The 19,758-nt window shown below is 39.5% G+C and overlaps 1 protein-coding gene and 1 pseudogene across 2 annotated transcripts in view; both read left to right on the top strand.

Moving 5' to 3' along the window:
• The window catches only part of Wdr64 (WD repeat domain 64), a 159,834-nt gene that overhangs the window by 52,336 nt on the left and 87,740 nt on the right, over nucleotides 1-19,758 (top strand). For both annotated transcript variants that reach the window (XM_029554115.1, XM_008849176.1), the window contains exon 9: nucleotides 6,927-7,006. In XM_029554115.1, the coding sequence (XP_029409975.1) occupies nucleotides 6,927-7,006 (80 nt within the window). The remainder of the gene's footprint in view (nucleotides 1-6,926; nucleotides 7,007-19,758) is intronic.
• Nucleotides 17,634-19,758, top strand: part of LOC103746897 — a 10,399-nt pseudogene continuing 8,274 nt past the window's right edge.

Below are 19,758 nucleotides of genomic sequence, written 5' to 3'. Positions count from 1 at the left end.
GACAATGGATTGCCGTAGATGAGGAACAGCTGACCCTCCTGGAACAGGGACCTCTGGCTGACTAGATTTACCAGAAGGGCAGACAGGGGGGAATGGATGAGGGTTCTGACAACACAGTGGACAGTGACAGGGATGGCTGAGTATGGAGCCTCTAGTGGGAGAGGAAGGCTGTCTATCTGATGAGTTTGTAATCATGCTCAGATGCCGAGGAGCTCAGAAGGTGGGCGACTGTGACCAGTGATAGTCATGTATATAGAGATTAGAAATGCATGTGAAAACGTCTCAATGTCAATTGCTTTGGAATGAATTATTCTGTATGAAAAAAAAAAAAGTTGTGCTGTAAAGTAAAAAAAAAGAAAATTTAAAACTGTAAGGAGATACACATACATTCACAATTACACTTGCAAACACCAATACTTTTGTCAACATAATTGAAGTTATCTCATTAACCAATTGAGTATAATGATTATCCATAGACCACCCCAGCCAATAACAATGGAATATGCATTCTTAGGTTCACATGGACTATTCACCAAAGCCCACCACCTTCTAGATCATAAAACACACTTTAACAAATTTTAAAATTAGACATCATGCAATATTTGCATCTAGACTATAGGATTAATCTAAAATCACTGACTGAAGCATAGTGAGAAATCCCAAAATATGTGGAGATTAAACAACATACTTCTAAATAACATATGGGACAAAGAAAAAAATCCCAAGAGACATCAAAACATGATCTGAACTAAATGAAAATGAAATGCAACTTAATAAAAATCAATGTGATGTTGAAAAGACATAAGCTCAGAAATCAGTTGCCTAAGCTTTCATTTTAGGAAAATAAGAGAAAAGCCAATGAAATTCAAAATAATCAGGAAAATAGGAATAATTTTTTTAAAAAAATCAACAGATATTAGTCAAGTTGAAAACAAACAAAATAAACAAAACCAAAAGCTAGGTCTATGAAAATATAAATAATGCCAATAAGACAAGCTAACTAAAAAAATAAAAGATACACCGTATTAATATCAGAAATAATAGAGAACATTTATTACCACAGGTTCCAGTGATGTTAAAAGGACAATAAAGAAAACCAGGTGTGGCGGCACACACCTTTAATCCCAGCACTTGGGAGGCAGAGGCAGGCAGATCTCTGTGAGTTCAAGGCCTGCCTGGTCTACTTAGTGAGTTCTAGGCCAACTGGGGCTACAAGGAGAGCCTGTCTCAAAAAGACAATAAAAGGATAATAAAGGAATATTATAAACAACTTTATATCTACAAATTTAATAATGTGGATGAAATGGACCGATTCACTAAAAGACGCAATCTAAATCTACTAAAGCTCACACAAGAAGAAATAGACAGCCAGGTAAAATGTATACCTGGCACTGGGAGGCAGAGGCCTTGGGGTCGTGAGGTTGAGGTCAGCCTGGGACTCTGTTTCAAAATCAAACAGATAACAAATGACTTTTTAAAAACTTCACTCTCTCATTTAATACTTTTTTGTTTAGTGATACCCCATAGACTAAAATGAGTTACATTTCACACGACCATATGCAATCACTAGATAACAAATCAATATTAAAATGAAAGACTTCAATCTATTATAAATCACATGGTATTTTATTGATTTTTTGTGAATTTTACATAATACAATTTGATTGTATTTAGATCCCTCCCCTATATATACTCATCTTACTACCCCCCACCCAATTTCAGGTACTCTATTATATATCTATCTATAAAATGCATTTTAAAGCCTTTAGAGTTGAATTTATGTTCCCAAATGCTCTTTGGTATGGGTCCATCCACTGGAAACTGGTTAAACTCCCAAGAGTCACACCCTTGAAAAAGACTGACTCTCCCCTTCCAGCAGCCATCAGTTGCCAATAGGTCCTTAGGTAGGGTTGGGGAGCCCGTACCTGACATTGATATCAGACCTAGGAATCTGTGGCTAGACAGGTCACAGGCCATAGGGGAGAGCTAAAACTATTATTTTACTAAATAGACATCATATTAAAGCATCTCTAATGACTTATTGTACTCACAGATTAATGCATCTCTCAACTCTCACCAGAGAAGCTTCCATAAGCAGCAGATGGTGATTAACACAGAGACCCACAACTGGCCCAACAGTCAAACAAATAAATTTTTTTAAAAATGTGCTGGATCACGAGACTCTGACTCATTGCAATAAGATCCAATAACAATAACATTTTTTAAACTTTTTAAAAGATTAAGCATGGGGACTGGTGAGATGGCTCAGTGGTTAAGGGTACTGGCTGCTCTTGCAGAGGACCTGGGTTTGGTTCCCAGCACCCCTATGATAGCTAATAACCATCTATAACTCCAGTTCCAGGGGATCTGATGGGCACTGCTCTCAGATGTGCAGGTACTCACACATAGATACACACAGACATACACAGAGGCACACAGACACACAGACACAGACACACAGACACAGACACAGACACAGACACACACACACACACACACACACACACACACACACACACACACACTATGGGAAAAAAGCCAAACAAAAACTTAAACAAAAAAAGCCAACTTATGCCCATATAGAGTTAAAGCTCTTTAAAATTATTCAGAGTTTTAAATTTAAGCAGCTGAGTAACAGAATTAGGAATTTAATGAAGAACAGACTATCATGTCTCTCAGGTGGCTGATAATCTTATATTTTCTTAAAAATTATAGACTTCCATGAAAGACCCACATGAGTACTCATTACTCAGAGCTGAAAATGTTCATTTTCTTATATAATATCATCAGATTGGCTTAAAAAGTTTCACAGTGTGTTAAAAATAATTTGTTTCTTGACACCAGATCAGGTTCCACAAATGCCATTAATAGGATGTAATTGATTACAAATTTTTATTTTGTTTCTGTAGCATAATTAATCAGAAATGATTGCATGCTGATATTTTAAAGAAGTACACTTCTGAAATGTAAACTAATTAAGAAATAGAGGCATCTTTATATTCAATTTGCTTTTATACTCTGCTGGCAATTCACAATATGTTCATAACCATGGGGAACAACTGTGGCTGTGCATTGTGAAAGCATAAGGCAACACAATATGACATTGTGGTCCCGTAGAAGTACTCGACTTCATGTAGTTTTCATTTCCAACGTGTGGAAATCTGCAGCCACAATTTTACAAGTACAATATTTCCAGGCTCTTCTGGGGTAATTATAGCAAACAGCATGGCAACAAGATGTCATATGACAAATATAACATACAAGTCCAGCAGTATAACCTTTAACCCAGAAACATCAATCATTCAATAAATATCTAGTAAACATATTTAAGTCATGTCCTTTGCCTCTAAATGCTTAAAATCTAAGTGAAAACCCAATAACTATAGACATAAAATCAGTGCTAGGCTAGAGCTCACTCATATGAGCTTAAAGAGCTAATTACTGAGAGTACGGGAACTTTGTTAGACACTGCCATTACTAAATGTTAAATTATGTAAATTCACAATTTAATTATTACAAAGGCAAAATTGCACAACTCATTGCTTCCCATTTATTTTACTTTAATTTACTGTTAACTTCTTGATGCTTTTTATATCTCCAAAAGATCTAAATTCTATATAATGCTGTACAGTTCTGTATCTTTCTACCAAATTCTGGTCAAGGTTGTCTCATTGGCAGTGTGGAATTAGCCATGATGAGAATAAAATACGGAAAGCTTTGCTCTTTCTCACTCCCCTCATCACAGCCTCATTTTCTCTCACCATCAACCACCAAGTTGTGTGTATTACCTCATGGACACTCAATGAACCTGTCTTCTTATCCCTCTCCTTCCCACTCCCCATGTTCCTTCCATATGTTCTCCCGAAGGCAGCATCCAGCTATCTTGGTACATTCTACATCTCTCTATCCCCTGCACATAGTACTTCTGTGGTCTGGTGGCTCCACACCCTCCACCTCCTGTCCCCCACTGCCTTCTACTTAGCTCCCTGTAACCCTGAGCTTGTTCTTGCTTCCTAGGTTTCCCATGTTGGAACTTTGTACATGTTTAGGGTTGACATGACATTCCCTTGTCCCTTCTGCTTCCTTTCCTCCAAACTTCATGATCTTTTAAGGATCAGATAATATGACTCCAGGAAATTATTCTGACCTTTCCCAAACCCTGGTAGGGAACTCAGTAACCCTTTCATACTTTCATCTTTGTATTTATTGCATTTTAATTATGTTTGAGGATATGTCTCTGTGAGAGAGTAGGATTATTATTATACCAAACATTATGTTTCTGATTGTTGCATAATTTGAATATAGATGACTCCCAAAGAAGATGTAGAGCAAGAATCTGAATATACATTGCTTAGAAAGTTCCTATTGCTGAGGTATTATGTTTGAGACACTGTACTTTGTGCTGGAAATTAGAGATGAGCAAGACTAGGTCCTCCTTGTCATGTGCTTATAACTGATAAAATAAATAAAGCATTCCCATGAAGGGTGGTAAGTGCCACGGTAAAGATGTCAGAGAGCAGGGTGGATGCTGAGGGCATCTTGGGCAGGGTAGAGGGACAGTCCTGTGAAAGGATTCTTTGAGGAGTGGTGAAAAACAGAACTGATAAGTTAAGCAGCCAAACAGTTGAGTAGGTGTGAGATGGGAAAATGGACACATCAAAGACATGGCATTTGCAAATATGAACATGAGAAAGAAGATAATGAGTTCTGGGTAGGAGTATTCAGAGGAGAGTAGGGAAAGGTGAAGTTAAGGAAGCCTGTAAATGGTGTAAGAGCTGGAATTTTAACCTGAAAGTCATAGGAAGACACACACACACACACACACACACACACACACACACACACAGCCATTCTATTGGATTTAGTGTTTCCTTTTTATAAGTTTTCTTCAAAAAGTATGTTTGAGTATATTTTACATTTACGTAATAGTGTTGTAGGGAACTTAAATTCCTACCCTCTGTAGTGTTCTATAGACTTGGTATGAAGGAGTCATAAACAGATTATCTAGAAGTTTTCCTTTTCTAACCAACTGGTGTATTTTGGTCGTTCCCCCAATGAGCATCTATTTTGCAATAGCTAGGAGTCTGTCTTTGAGATTAATTCTGGAATTCCTAATATTTACCCTATCTCTTTGACTTTGGTGGGTGGTAATTACATCTCTGATCATTATGGTGTGCATCAGGAAGCAGTGAGATAAAAATACTCAGCAACCTCAGCAAACAGTGATCCTTGATGTGACAGGTGCTGCCTGAGCTGCTCGGCTGCTCCCTCTCTCCAGCCACTCTCCTTCTAAATCTAGAAGCTGGAGAGATTCTCCAGTGATACTTGTAATCATGCTTTCCTGGACTGCCATGGCCATTGGAGGGCCATCTGAAGAGCACAGTTGGGTTCCTCCATTCCTAAATGCAACATGTTCTCATTTCTGCAGTTTCCTTATCATCTGAGTCTTCAGATGAAACTGCATTTATACAAATAAATAATTGGTCAGATGTTAAAATAAGAATCAGCATGATTCCCAAAAAGGCAGGAAAAAGAAACCTCTCAAAAGAAATCTCAATTTCAGAAATGATTAGCATACTGGTTATAATTTTGCACTGAAATTTCAGAATTGAAATTATGTACCAAGAAGATGAACATCTGCAGTTAACTATGTGACATAGCATGCTGGCCCATTGTATCAATAAGCTGAGCCTCTAACCCTTTCACAGCTTGACAGTTTCCAACAGCTGAGCAAGTAACCACTTAACACTATTTTTTTCTTAGTCAACTCAGAGGCAGATTATTTCAGTAGAAAGATGACAGTATTATTCTAGAGTTTCTATGAAACGAGCCAAAACTGGTTTTTGTTCCTGCACTTGCTCTATGACTATTAGTTCGTCTCAGCCTCCATGAATGGGAAAAACCTACCTGATAAGAGTTATTAAAAATTACTTTACTGTTTGATGCCTGGAACATTTAGTGCCCAATGGATGATCATTCATTTTTATCATTCACTAAGAGCTAAGACACAAAAAGGCATTTTAAAAGGGAATTTGAGGGCTGGAGAATGGCTCACAGTGAAGAGCACAGGTTGCTCTTGTAGTGGACCCAAGTTCAGGTCCCAGCACCCACATGGCGGATAACAACCTTCTGTAACTCCAGTTCCAGGGCATCTATTGCCCTCTTCTGGCCTCTGCTGACACTGCATGCATGTGGTGCACTTAGGTATATGCAGGCAAAACACTCATACACATAAAATAAAAATAAGTAACTAAAAGTTTTTAAAGAGAATTTGAAAATGAAGGTGGTGTGGTGGTCCTATCATGGGTGTGCACTGACTCAGGCTCTGTATTTCTGCATCTTGAGCAAGAATTAGGAAGCAGTGGCCAGAGAGCCGAATCCAGTGGGCTATCAGTGTTTATGTCAGCCAAATAAGATGAACTGTACATGTTTAAATATGTTAGTCTCTTTCCCATCGCTGTAACAAATGCCTGAGATCAATCCACCTAAAGGAAAATGAGCCATTATGGCTCATGATTTTTGAGGTTTCAGTCCCTGATGACTTGGTCCTGTTACTTTTGGGATGTGGGAACACATAGATGAACAAACTCTTCACCTGATGGCAGCCAGGAAACAAAGACTGGAGGAGGAATTGGATGAGGTCTCCCATAATCCCTTTCAGGGCACACCTCCCACCTATTAGGCCCTGCCTTTTAAAGGTTTCAGTACCTCCTAATAATAGTTTAGGGCCAAATGCAACAGACCCAAACTAAGGCAGGAAGCAGTTTCTGTAGATCAGTGTGTACTCAATCATTGCTTATAATATTTTCCATGGGCAAATAAATTTACGAGCAATTGAGTAAGGAACTCAGCGCAATCTGTTTCCAGGTTACAGCTAACTTTATGAAGACAAATGTGAGCATTTTACATCTACCTTTGTCTCCCAGGCCAGTCAGAGAGTTTGCCATGCCAAGAGGAGCGAACACTTTCTGCTACTGCATTAAGGCTAACGTGATTGTCACCGGAGGTAAGGGGGCAGCTCGTGTCACAGAGAGATTGTTCTGGTTTGCAAACAGAGCTCTCCTTATATTTTAGGGCCATAAATAACGTTTTAGGAGAATTTCAATTTTGTCTGTTCCCGTCACTATGGCTCCTGGATTTAATGACACAATTTTAAAAGTCCAGGAATATGTGAAATAAATTTCCCTCTGCTTTATTGCTTTATTGTTATGTTTCACATTTTGCCTTTCGAACTTTAATCCATATAGAATATATTCCTTTTCTGTATGAGACCACGAGCTCCTCAGTTTGAAAGGACTCCTGGAGTCTTATAAGCAAATGATACTTGTGTGTTCTTTTGAAGAGAAAGTCTAAAACCTTACCAAACCCTCAAAAGCAGTCCATGATCAGAAAAGTCAAGAGTCAGTGGGCTAGAGATGACAGAGAAAAGGTCAAGGTCATCCCTTGAAAAGTACCAAACTCAGGGGATAGTGAGGTAGATGGTGGGAAACATCATTTTCTGAGAGTAAGGGGAAGGATGGCAGGTGGAGGACAAGAATGTTCTTTGTGATGCAGACTCTTCCTCTGCTAGAGTTTTAATGTTCTCTGATGCTTTTGAGTCTGGGCTATGGAGTCACACTAGGTGTAAATTCACCAGCGAGCTGTGTGGTGGGCAGGTTGTTTTCCTTTCTAAAGCTTTAGTCTCATCTTGAGTGGAGTCAGTAATAACACTTGCTTATAAGATTAATTATAATAATTGAAGTAGTTCAGGGACTCGATGTGATATTACATGTCTGTATTGCCAGCGCTCAGGAGGCAGAGACTGATGGTTCAGGAGTTTAAGGATATCCTGTGCCACATGAGACCATATCAATAAAAGCAGTTCAAATAAAGCATGCAGAGTGTCTTGCACCCCGGGTGTGGTGGTGCATGCCTTTAATCCCAGCATTTGGGAGGCAGAGGCAGGTGGATCTCTATAAGCCTGATCTACGTAGCTAATTCAAGGCTAGCTGGGGCTACAGGGAGACCCTGTCTCCAAAGATGCAAAATAAGTGAATGAATGAATAAATGAATGAATGAATGAATGAATAAATAGAACCTTGTACATATTAAGTGCTTAGTATTCACTCACTATTAATAAAGCTAATGATAAGAAAAAAAGTACTTCATATGGCAGAATTTAAAATTAATTGAGACAGTGAAGGCATGCCTAGAACATAGTAGGCTCTCAATAAATGTCAGTCCTGAGAGTTGATGAAATGGATCAGCAGGTAAGGACACTGACCACTAAGCCTAACAACCTGAGTTGAATCCCCAGAACCCACAATGTAGAGCAAGATAACTGATTCCTGCAAGGTGTTCTCTGACCTCCACAGATGTGCTGTAGCATATGCACATGCACACATTATTAAATAAGTATAAAAACAATTTAAAAATAAATGTCAGTGTAGTCCATTTACAACGCATGGGCAAAATTGCTTAGGTAGATATGCTGAGGTTTTGTTGGAGTAAAGAAATGTGAAGCTGTGAGTAGAAGGTCGCTATGGACACCGTGAGTGAGAAAAGGTCTGAACTATTGTGGCTGTTACCAAAATAGAAAAGGAAGAACCAGTTGCCTCAAAATTAGAAAGAGGATGCTTACATGGGAAAAGAATTGGACAAAAGCTCTGTTTTGAACTTAAAGGTTGAGCCCTGCCTAGATGGCCAATGGGAGAGTCCTTTTGATGATGGAGAGAGAGCAGACTGGGGATGAGGGATGTGAGGAATCCCAGAGCTACCCGTGGGAAGGAGGAAATAAGTACCCAGAGTGTCCTCAAATTCACCAAGGTCACTGTACAGAAGAGGACACAGACCCTAAACATGCCCTGGATGTGGGGGTGCTTGTCTGTGATCTAGCACCTGGGAGGTGGAGGCAGAAGGAGCAGGAATTCAAGGTTCTCCTCTGCTACAGAGAGAGCTTGAGGCCAGGCTGGGCTATGTGAAACAAACCCTATTAAAAACAAACAAACAAAGCAACACTGGCCACTATCAGAATTGAAAATAGAAGAAAACAGGTTACATGTGGTTGTGTGCACATGTAACCGCAGCACTTAGGAGGCTGGGGCAGAGAATGGAGACTTTAAGACCAACCTGGCCTAATATGATTAGACCTTGTCTGAAAGAAAAAAAAAAAAAAAGGAAGAAGAAAATGCCAAACATAAAAAAGTCAACGAATGCGCCACGTGGCAAAGAGCTCTAAAATGCCTGGTAAAGAAGCCAGTGTTTATGTGAGTACAAGCTACTGGCCTCTTATGTGTAGTTGTTCAAATTCCTTGTCCTCCTTCCACACATATGCCCAGAGGCAGTATCCTTGGCCCTGAAGCACCTACCCGCATTGCTAACTATAGACAGCTACATTCCTATTTCAGGGCCAGGTAATCTCCTCAGAGAATGTAAAGCTAATTTTTTTTCCCCAAGTACACGCTGCACTTTATATTTAAATTTATATTCAGCGTTCAGCCTTCCAAAATACTTATGTGAAATTAGCTTGTTTCAAGTACTATTACAAAAAATAACATAGTAGTCTCTTGAACAGAAAAAAAAAATGAAAATGGAAGTTGTAAGAGCTGGATTTAGGCTAGTCAGGTCACCGATAGACAGTATAACTTTCTGCAATCATTTCACCTCTCCTTGTTGCTTATTTTCCCTGTCTGGTAAAATCAGGGAGTTGAACTGCACACTATCCAGGATCCCTCTGACCTAAAATACTACAGTTAACAATTTTCAAAGACACCCACCTGTTCACAGGGAGGTAAGCTAAAAATATCCTTTGGAAAATTTGGGACTCAATTTGTTAATCGTATGTTACTAGATATATAATTATAGCTTTGTGTACTCAGAAGAACAAGACGTTGATGGCTGAAAATTGTTCAAATTTGACTAAGGGCATTAAGAAAACAAAGGAAGTTGGTGAGACCCTAGTGTATAGGCTGGAAGCAAGTTTCCAGACGCTTGGAGGTAATTTTAAGAATACACAGGAATCAGGTCTCTCAACTGTGGTCATTTTGATGGTCATTAAAGGAGCTTCCTGCCAAAGTCTAGATCATACACACAAGTGCTAGAATGAGATGCTTTCCAGAAAGAAGCTTACATTATCATTTCCTGATCCCTATAGCCTCTTCCTGAATCAATGTTTGTCTTGGCTTATCAGTTTCTGTAGAAATGGGCACATTTCCAAGCCCAGACAATACTCTTGTTGATGAACGGTCAAATGGTGTGGTAGAGATGAAGCAGCACACGTGCTGTGTTAGTCAGCATCCCATCAATGTAACAAAATGCCTGAAGTAATCAATTTAAAAGAAGAAAGGCGTGTTTTGGCTCACAGCTCCAGAAGTTTAAATACCTGGTGGTTTGTCCCTGCTCCTTTGGGCCTATGGTGAAGCAGACCATCATGATCGGAAAACATGGTGGAGGTGGCCTGTTTACCTTATAGGAGCCAGATAGCAGACAGAGGCAAGAGGGCTGGGGTCCTGGTATGGTTTCCAAGGGCATATCTCCCTCCCCCACAACCTTACTTCCTTTCACTAGGCTCCACCTGGCAAAGGTTCCAGCACCTCCCTGTAGCAGTGCAATTGGGGTTCTTAGAGAACATTCCAGATCTAAACTATGGCGATGTCTGTGACTCAAACTGCAACAGATTCCACATTACTGCATAGCTTCAATTAGGTAAAAATAATAGTCTTCCATCCTGCTTGAACACAAACCTTTTGACCAAGCCCTATTTAAGTAGGTGGCCTAAGAGATTTGACTTCTAAAATGTAATTGATACATGACATTATCACATTACTCTTAACGATCTCCTTGCATAACCCTTTATGCTCTCAAAAGAAAGCAAAACTTTGTGGACATCACTTTTAAAATATTTTGTAACCTCAGCATTTAAATAATTTCTAGGGAAAATGCATTGGTAGAGTTCTGGGACTTAGATGGTTTCATCATTTGTAGATAAGGGCATTTGACACCATCAACCTCAGTGTTCATTACAGTATAAAACCCTCAGCAACAGCTTATGAATCCTATTTGTGGAGTTTTTGCTCTCACGAAGGCATAAACTCTGTGACCGACAAGCAACCAATACTCTTTGCTATGCTTAATTTGTTGAATTGCTGCAGTTATGAAGACTCTATTAGTAGAAAATGCAAACTCTCAGTAACTGAAAGCACATTTCCCCACCCAGGACAATACTCTTGCTGATTATTGACTCAGCCAAGGGCATCACTAAATGTACAGTATGTGCTGCTGCTGACTCAAAACAAACAAGAGCTGTTAGGCTCAGCACAGCTGGTGTGTTAAATGTACAGGGACCTTAATGAGCTTGAGAAACAGGAGCTTTTTCAGGAAAAAACAAACTATAAAGCAAACAGAAACTACCCACTAGGCTTCGGTATTTACAAAACAAACAAACTTGTAATTTTTCTGAACCCTATTTGTTAACCATCTATATTTCTTTTACCCAATATCATTTCCATTTATCACTTTAAAAAATTAAACACCTAACTATGGAAATTTCGATGTATAAAAACCACAAATCTCGGCTCAGCAGTTAAGAGCACTGGCTGCTCTTGCCAAGGACCCAGGTTCAAATCCTAGCACCTACACGGTGGCTACCAACCATATGTCACTCCAGTTCCAGGAGATCTGACACTTCCTTCTGACCTCCATGGGCATTATATGACACAGATGCACTTACAAGCATGCAGGCAATACATTCATACACATAAAATAATAATTTTAATAAAACCCAGATCTCATACCTAGGATAGTGTGGGAGCTCTGTGTGCATTTTTTTCATATTACATTCAACAAATATCTTTATGCAATTGTTAAAGACTAGGTTCTATGAACCTTCTGCACACCAGGCTGTATTCCTAACCTTCAAGATTTCAAAATCTAATAGAAACAAGACAACTCTAGACAGTTATAATGCAAACAGGGTCTGAGTCAACAGATAATGGTGACCATAATAAAATAATACTCATGAGGTACTGTAAATCTTGATAGCTTAGTATCATGTGGTCTCATGTGGCCTTTCTGCTCACTCTGACTGTGAAAAGTACCATACATGCTGTGTAAGTACTCTGTTGGTGGCCATAGAAGTAGTAGATTTCGACCCCTTCTGGAGGTAGGCAATAAAAGACTGCCTCCTTCTCCATGCACTCAGGCAAAAAAACCTTGGCTCAAGAGGACCTCAAGAAAACAATCTAATGTATGGTGACCTGACTGACACCTAACTAATACTTTTTCCCATTCATAATTTATAGAGACTCTATTAGTAAAAAATGCAAGTTCTGAATAACTGAAAACACATTCCTCTCTCCAGAATAATATTCTTGTTGATTAGTAATTCAGCCAAGAGTATCACTAAACATACAGTATGTGCTGCTGGTGGCTCAGGTAGAGGTCTCCTATAGCACTTACCTCCTCCCGCAGGAGTAATGACACCCACTTCAGGGATGCCCTGGCCATTGTTATCAGAGCTACCCGCTGATGTGAGGGACAGACAGAGTTCTGAGCACATCTGGTAATGAGATACTTCTTGGCTATTGCACTAAACAGCAATGAGGGAGAAATTGTGCACTATTGGAACTACCTCTTTGAAGTACGTAGCTGAACCTCTGAGTATTTCCTCATTGCTAGAAGAATGTTAACTTGCTCTTTCTACCCTCACTTAGCAATCTTGCCTTCCCAGAGCACACAATCATAAAACAGAGGAATCTTGAAAATCACAGTTTTACATGTGAGAAAACCGAGGCCCCTGCAAAGAAAACAACTTGCCCCCAGTCTTGTGGCTAGTCAGCTGGTGACTGAGGTTGAGTCACCTTTCCTTGCCATAAGCCTAGTTTTCCCTTTCTGAACCACTGTGATCCTGTGCATCGGGGGCTCTCTCCCACACTGTCCTCTGTGATCTGAGCCAGCTCATTTCATCAAAGTGATGCACTGGGATTGAGTGACGCACAACTGAGATGAGTTTGCTAAAAGAAAGAAAAGCTTGTCTTTGATGAGTAGCTCTATTTAAATCCTGCCTTAGAAAGACAGAGAAAGGATCAAATGGAAAACAATGAAGTAGGGAACCAACCCCTTATGAACCATAATTTATAATATAAAGATTTGATTCTTCAAGAGTCTTCAGACTTGAATTTTTCTATGAATACTCCCTTTCTAAATATTTCATGCTTGCTTTATTGCTATGACCAGATTATTAACATTCCAAAGCAGGGATGAGACTGTGCATCCTATGTCCATGTGGAGGCTTCCCTCCCTCTCCCCCAGACATTTTTGTGAAAAGCACTGTACAAAGCAGGGACTTAGAATAATAGTAAGAGAAGTGATGATATTCAGCTCACAGTCTAAGAACTGTTCGGTTAGACGTATATGAACTTATTTATTCTCACAAGAAAACTACAGTACAAGTTACACTGGTGGAGCAACATGCTCAGTTCTAGACATAGTAAATGATATAACCAGACTTGGAATTAGAACAGGCTTACAACATTTATTTAGCAAACACAAAGCATGCACCTGCTGTTTGTCAAACAGTACCACAAATGACCAACCAAATGTTCATCAGCAACAAACATATATAAACAGACAACCGAAATTGTAGGATTCATACTATAGAAGGCCAATGACTGAAGAACAATGAAGTCTTTTATTTAAAAGATTTATTTTTATTTTACATGTATAAGTATTTTGCTTGCATGCATGTATGTGCACTATGTGCATCTGATACCTGAAGGGGCCAGAAGAGGCCATTGAATCCCCTGGAACTGGAGTCACAGATGATTGTGAACCATCATGTGGGTTCTCGGTACGAAACCCAGATCCTTTGGAAGGGCAGCAAGTGCTCTTAACCACTGAGCATCTTTCCAGTCCCTGAAGAATGCTTAACTCCACCAGGAGCCAGAAAAGATTGGTAGGGAATGTTAGCATTAAATCCAAAAGTGAGTGTTGTGGTCTTCTTTAAAAATAGACTTTCAGCCCTGGGGGATGCCTCAATAGGCAAAGGCACTTGCTGCCAAGCCCAACAACCTGAGTTTGATACCCAGGACCCACATAACGGAAGGAGAGAATCAGCTCCTGTGAGTTGTCCACTAGCCTCACATATGTACTGTGGCACATATGTGTCTCTACCCCCTACATGCACACACAAAATAAATAAAAATGGTCATAATTTTTAAAGAATTATTTATTTTTAAATTTTACATGTATGAGTGCTTGTTTCATGTATGTATGTGCAGCTGGTGTGTACAGGTGCCTGTGGAGCAGCAGAGGTTGTTAGATCTCCTGGAACTGAATTTACAGATGGTTGTGAGCCACTGTGTGAGTGCTGGAACCACACTGGGGTCCTCTGCAAGAGTAGCCAGTGCTCTTAATCATTGAGCCATCTCTTCCATCCTTAATAATTTTTTAAAGTAGACTTTGGGTGGGAACAATATCTAGAATATCTTTATATCCTTAAAATCCAGCAAATTTCTAAGTGTATAGTAATTTCTTGAGAAATTTTTTCTTGATTTTAATAAGGTTAGCATGAAATTTTAAACTGAAGAAATATTCTATTTACTTACTGTCAAATATTGTGTTGTTGTATTAAGAAGCTTGAGCTGGACTAGAGAGATGGCTCAGCGGTTAAGAGCCTGACTGTTTTTGCAGACGACCTGGGTTCACTTCCCAGCATTCACATGGCAGCTAACAGCCATCCATAACTCCATTTCCAAGGAATCCTAAGCCCTCTTCTGACCTCTGTGAGCATTGTAGGACACAGTGCAGTTACATACATGCCGGTGGTACACTTATAAACAAAATGAAATAAAATAACAAATAAACTATTAAAAAGAATCTTGATTTGTCATAACTAAATGTTATAGTCTGAATGGCTTAAACAATAAAAATTCATTTTCTTACATTCCTGGAGGCTTGAAGTCCAGGATCAAGGTACAGCATGGTCTGCTCCTGGTCAAGGTACAGCATGGTCTGCTCCTGGTGAGGCCCTCCTCCTGGTGTCTAGTTGGCCTCCTCACATGGGGGTGGAGCTTAGGGAAAAGCTGTCTGGTTCTTTTTCTTATGAGGACCCCATTCCCATGACCTTCTTAAACATAATTGTTTTCCCAAGGCTTCATCTCCAGTTACCCTCAGATGATGGTTGAGGCTTTAATGTGGATTTTGAGAAGATCCATTTTGGGCCATAGCTGTTGCTTCAAGAAAGGAAACTAAGAGTTAACTGAACCCTGGTTTTTAGCCTGCTTCAAATAATACTCCAAGGTCGAACCCAAAGGAAGCAGTTGACCTTCACAAAGGAGCTAAGCGAACATCCAATAAAGATGCACTTCCTCAGTCGATATGTGCTTTCCCTTGTCTTTGGGACTTTGGCAGTTAAAGCTCTGAACTGTTGTTACTCATCATATCAACACTACAGTTACCGAAGCCATTCAATAACTGCTTGCTGATGTCTTACCATATGTCTCCTGGGAGGCACCACAGTAAGTCAGAAGTCCTGTCTCAAAATGAATAATTATGCAGTGGGAAGGCACATTAACATGGCACTCTGTTTTTAAAGAACTATGAAGATATTCTGACATTTTCTCGCAGGACTGTGCTAAGACTTGAAGGGTAGATTCATAAAGAATGACAAGAAATGTACTATGCTGCTTTTTCCTGGGACAAATATATATACATATATCTCAGAATTATGGGAGCACCTCTATCTATCACATTTGGCTGGCCCATGAATATCCAGCTATCAAGTCACCTAACTCTACCTCATACCCAACTGGCTCCTTCAGAATGGATAAGTCTACTTATACAGAAATATCTACCATATATAAGCAAGTAGATCCTGTGGGTAGCCAAATGCATGCTACCACATTAGTGAAAATAGTTATATTGAGTTTTGGGGATTAAAAAATATTTTATTTATTTATTTAGTTAGTTATTTAGTTATTTATATGAGTGTATTGCCTGCATGTAGGTAGGTGTTATGCAATGCCCGCAGAGGTCAGAAGAGGGTATCAGGTCCTCTGAAGCTGGAGTTACAAATGGTTGTTAGCCACCATGTGAGTGCTGGGCATCGAACCTGGGTCTTCTATAAGAACAGTCAATGCTCTTAACCACTGAGCCAACTCTCCAGCCCAAGTTTTAGGGATTTTATACATAAATGCTCCTTAGCTATGAGACACTCCCTCAAACAAGGTAGAAAAGAGGGGCTGACACATGAGGGTTCTCCTCTTCCATGAGCACCCTATGGTGAATCATAAAAATCTTAAAGAATTTCAAGACAATACTCTAGAAATCGTATAATCTAACATTCTGATATTATAAGAAACTAACTCCCAGGGATTCAGTTATTTAAATTATTAGATGATTTAGATGTGATTTATTCAGAATAACATATCAGGAAATGGAATGAAAGTCCTGAGGAGATGACTCAGTGTAAGAATGCCATTTGCATAAGCATGAGGACCTAAATTTGATCCTAAACACCCACGCTAAACAAAGTGAAGTATTCATTTAGACCATTAAAATAGCATATGTTTAAAATCATGGTAGCATTCATGTGCGAGCCAGAACCATGAAGAGAAGACTTGGGATTTGGTGGAAACATTCTGGAGAACAACCTGGCAATATATTTTAAAGTCATAGAAATGATTTAACATAATGATTCTACTTCTGGGAACTTGTTAGTAAATAATCTTATAAAAAGAAAGTGAGCACACAAATGTGCTAACTGATTGTTATAGTGCCGTTGAAGAAAGTAAAATTCAAAAGAGGAATTAGTAGAACAATCTACCATAGATGGATAGTTAACTATGAAATAGGAACGGAAGTTATTTCACTATAAAAAGAATGGACTTCTGTCACTTCTAGCAACATGGACAAACTTGAGAACATTATGCTAAGTGAAATCAGGAAGGCACAGAAAGACACATGCTACATGTCGTCTTTTTCAATATGAAGATTAAAAAGCTGATCTTAAAGAAGAGAGTAGAATAGTGGTCACCAGAGCATGAGAAAGTATAGGGGAGGGAGGGATAGAGAAAAGATGGTCAATGCTTAAAGGCACACAGCTGGGCAGGAGGAAATTCTTCTAATATGCTATACACAGGATAGCTATAGTTGAAATAATTAAGTGAATATTTCAAAATACCAAGTAGATAGGGTTTTTTTAATGTTTGTAATACATAGAAATGCATTTCTAAGTTGAAAGATGTTATCCTGATTGGATCATTGCATACTATATACAAGTACTAAAATGGCACAGCACACTATAAATATGTACAATTACTGTCTGTCGGTCAGTAATAAAAATAGCCAGGCATGGTAGCACATGCCTATAATCCTACATTTGGGAGGTAGAGACAGGAAGACTTGCATTCCAGGTCAGCCTAGACTACATAGTAAGACTATGTCCCAAAAATAAAAAGAGGGACTGGAGAGATGGTCAGCGGTAAGTGCACTGACTACTCTTGCAGAGAGACCCGGATTCAATTTCCAGCACCAATGTGGTGGCTAACAACCACCCATAACTCCTCCTGCTATGTGGTAAGCTGCTCCCTCTGGAATCTGTCCTAAGGAAGGACTGCACACCTTCACATTGGCCCTGAAAAACTGAAAGGTTTCAACACTAAACTTGCACACTGTCTTTGAAACCAAGAGTAGCAGATTTGATGAGACATGAAAGAAGCTACTGACTACTACCAAAGCTGTTGCTATGTTGGAATATGTCGAGAGAACAACATGAAATGACTGGTTCTCAGATATCTCTGCTTTATGTGTGGTGTATCCTGAACCACTTGAAGAAAGACTTTATACAGAAACAAAGATCTTTTTGGAAAATCATGTTCTGCATTTGCACAAGAGAGCTCTGGAGCTTGAAGAACAATTACTTGTTATGCAACATAGGTATTGGGAAGAATATAGTCAGGGTGCAGATTGCATGGGCTGCATATATAGGTATCTCAGTACCCAGTTTATTAAAAGGAATAAATTGACAGAAGCCAATCTACAATATGGCTATGGTGGTGTAGATATGAACCAATCACTTATGGAAATAGGGGAGCTAGCATTAGATATGTGGAGGAAATTAATGGTTAAACCCCTTCAGAACATCCTGATCCAAATAAAAAATGATTGTGGTGGAGAAGACCCAAATCAGAAAGTAATCCATGGGGTTATTAACTCCTTTGTTCATGCTGAACAGTATAAGAGAAAATTTCCTGAAAGTTTTGTCAGCTCACCTCACTTTACTTCCCTGGGCTGCACAGCCTCGCATGTCTGGGCCCAGCACCTTCCCTGGGTAAGTCCAGCGCACCCAGCATGCCTTGACTCCCTCAACCTCTTTCACACACACACACCCCCAACCCCACCCGACCAAGTCTCTCCTCCTAGGCCAGATACAGGCCCATTTCTTGTCTGGGCACCCCAGACACCGCGGCTAACCTCTCGGCCCAGAGACGCAGCTGCTTCCTGATCCTTTGGATCCGGACCAACCCAGTTCCTCCCTGTGGCCCCCAGGAACCCTCTAGGCCTGTTCCCACCCTCACCTCCCTTTACTTCCTAGGGTGGCACAGCCACCACCTTCCTGAGACCAGCATCTATCCTGGGCCCTTCTCTCAGGCCAACCCAGCCCCCAAATTCTTGAGGGCAGCATCTTTCCTTGAGGGACCCATACCTTAGGAGAAAGCCTGATATCATCTGAGCCTCATCTCACTTGGGCCTCTGTGGGAATTCTTGAAGAAAAAAGCAATTAGGCCACGCCAATACAAAATCAAAAGAGAGAACCTGAAGCCTAGACCAACCAGCTTTTCATGTCCAACAAGTAAGCCACGAGGCACATAAAGTTTACAAAAAGAAGCAGATCTAAACTCAACAAAGGAAGGCTTGAGTCTCACACAAGAATCAGAAACTAGGAAAAAAATTTGCATGTCAAAGTCACAAAGAAAAAACAATAACATGAAAAACCAACATAATATATCCCCACCAATTACCAATAGTTCTCTAGAGGAGTACAATGTGAACTCCCTAGAAATAACACAGGACATGGAACTCAAAAGAACAATTATAAACATGATAAAAGAATTTAGTGAATTTAAAGAACACACAAAGAAATCAAAGAACTGAAGGAAGATAGGGATAAATTTCTGAATGAATTCAGAAAAGAGTTAGAAATATTGAAGAATACTCAGGCCAAAATGAAGAAGGAAGTGAAACATTCAGTAAGCCAATTAGAAACAACAGGAGAAAGCCTCGCCAATAGGATGAATGAAATGAAAAACAGAATATCAAGACTGGAAGATAAAGTGTACAAATTAGACCACACAGCAAAGATTATGAAAAATTTTAAAAAACACAAGAAGGGAATATGCAGGAACTGTGTGACACCATAAAAAGACCAAACTTACGAATCATAGGCATACAGGAAGGAGAAGAATCTCAAGATAATGGTATGGAAAGATCTTCAACAGGATTGTAGAAGAAAATTTCCCAATATTAAAAAAAGACATGCCCATATAAATACAAGAAGCATACAGAACACCAAATAGACAGAACCAGAAAAGAAACTCTCCACAGCACATCATAGTAAAAACACTAAACATTCAGAACAAAGAGACAATACTGAAAGCTACAAAAGAAAAACAACAAATCACATATAAAAAAAAAACAACCAACAAATCACATATAAAATCCCATCAGGATTATAGCTGACTTTTCAGTGCAAACTATGAAAGCCAGAAGAGCCTGGACCAA

The sequence above is a fragment of the Nannospalax galili genome, unplaced genomic scaffold (genome assembly GCF_000622305.1).
Source record: "Nannospalax galili isolate Female #2095 unplaced genomic scaffold, S.galili_v1.0 scaffold543, whole genome shotgun sequence".
NCBI lineage: Eukaryota > Metazoa > Chordata > Mammalia > Rodentia > Spalacidae > Nannospalax > Nannospalax galili.
Note: the sequence above shows the minus strand (reverse complement) of the source record. Positions and strands in the feature narration are given on the sequence as shown.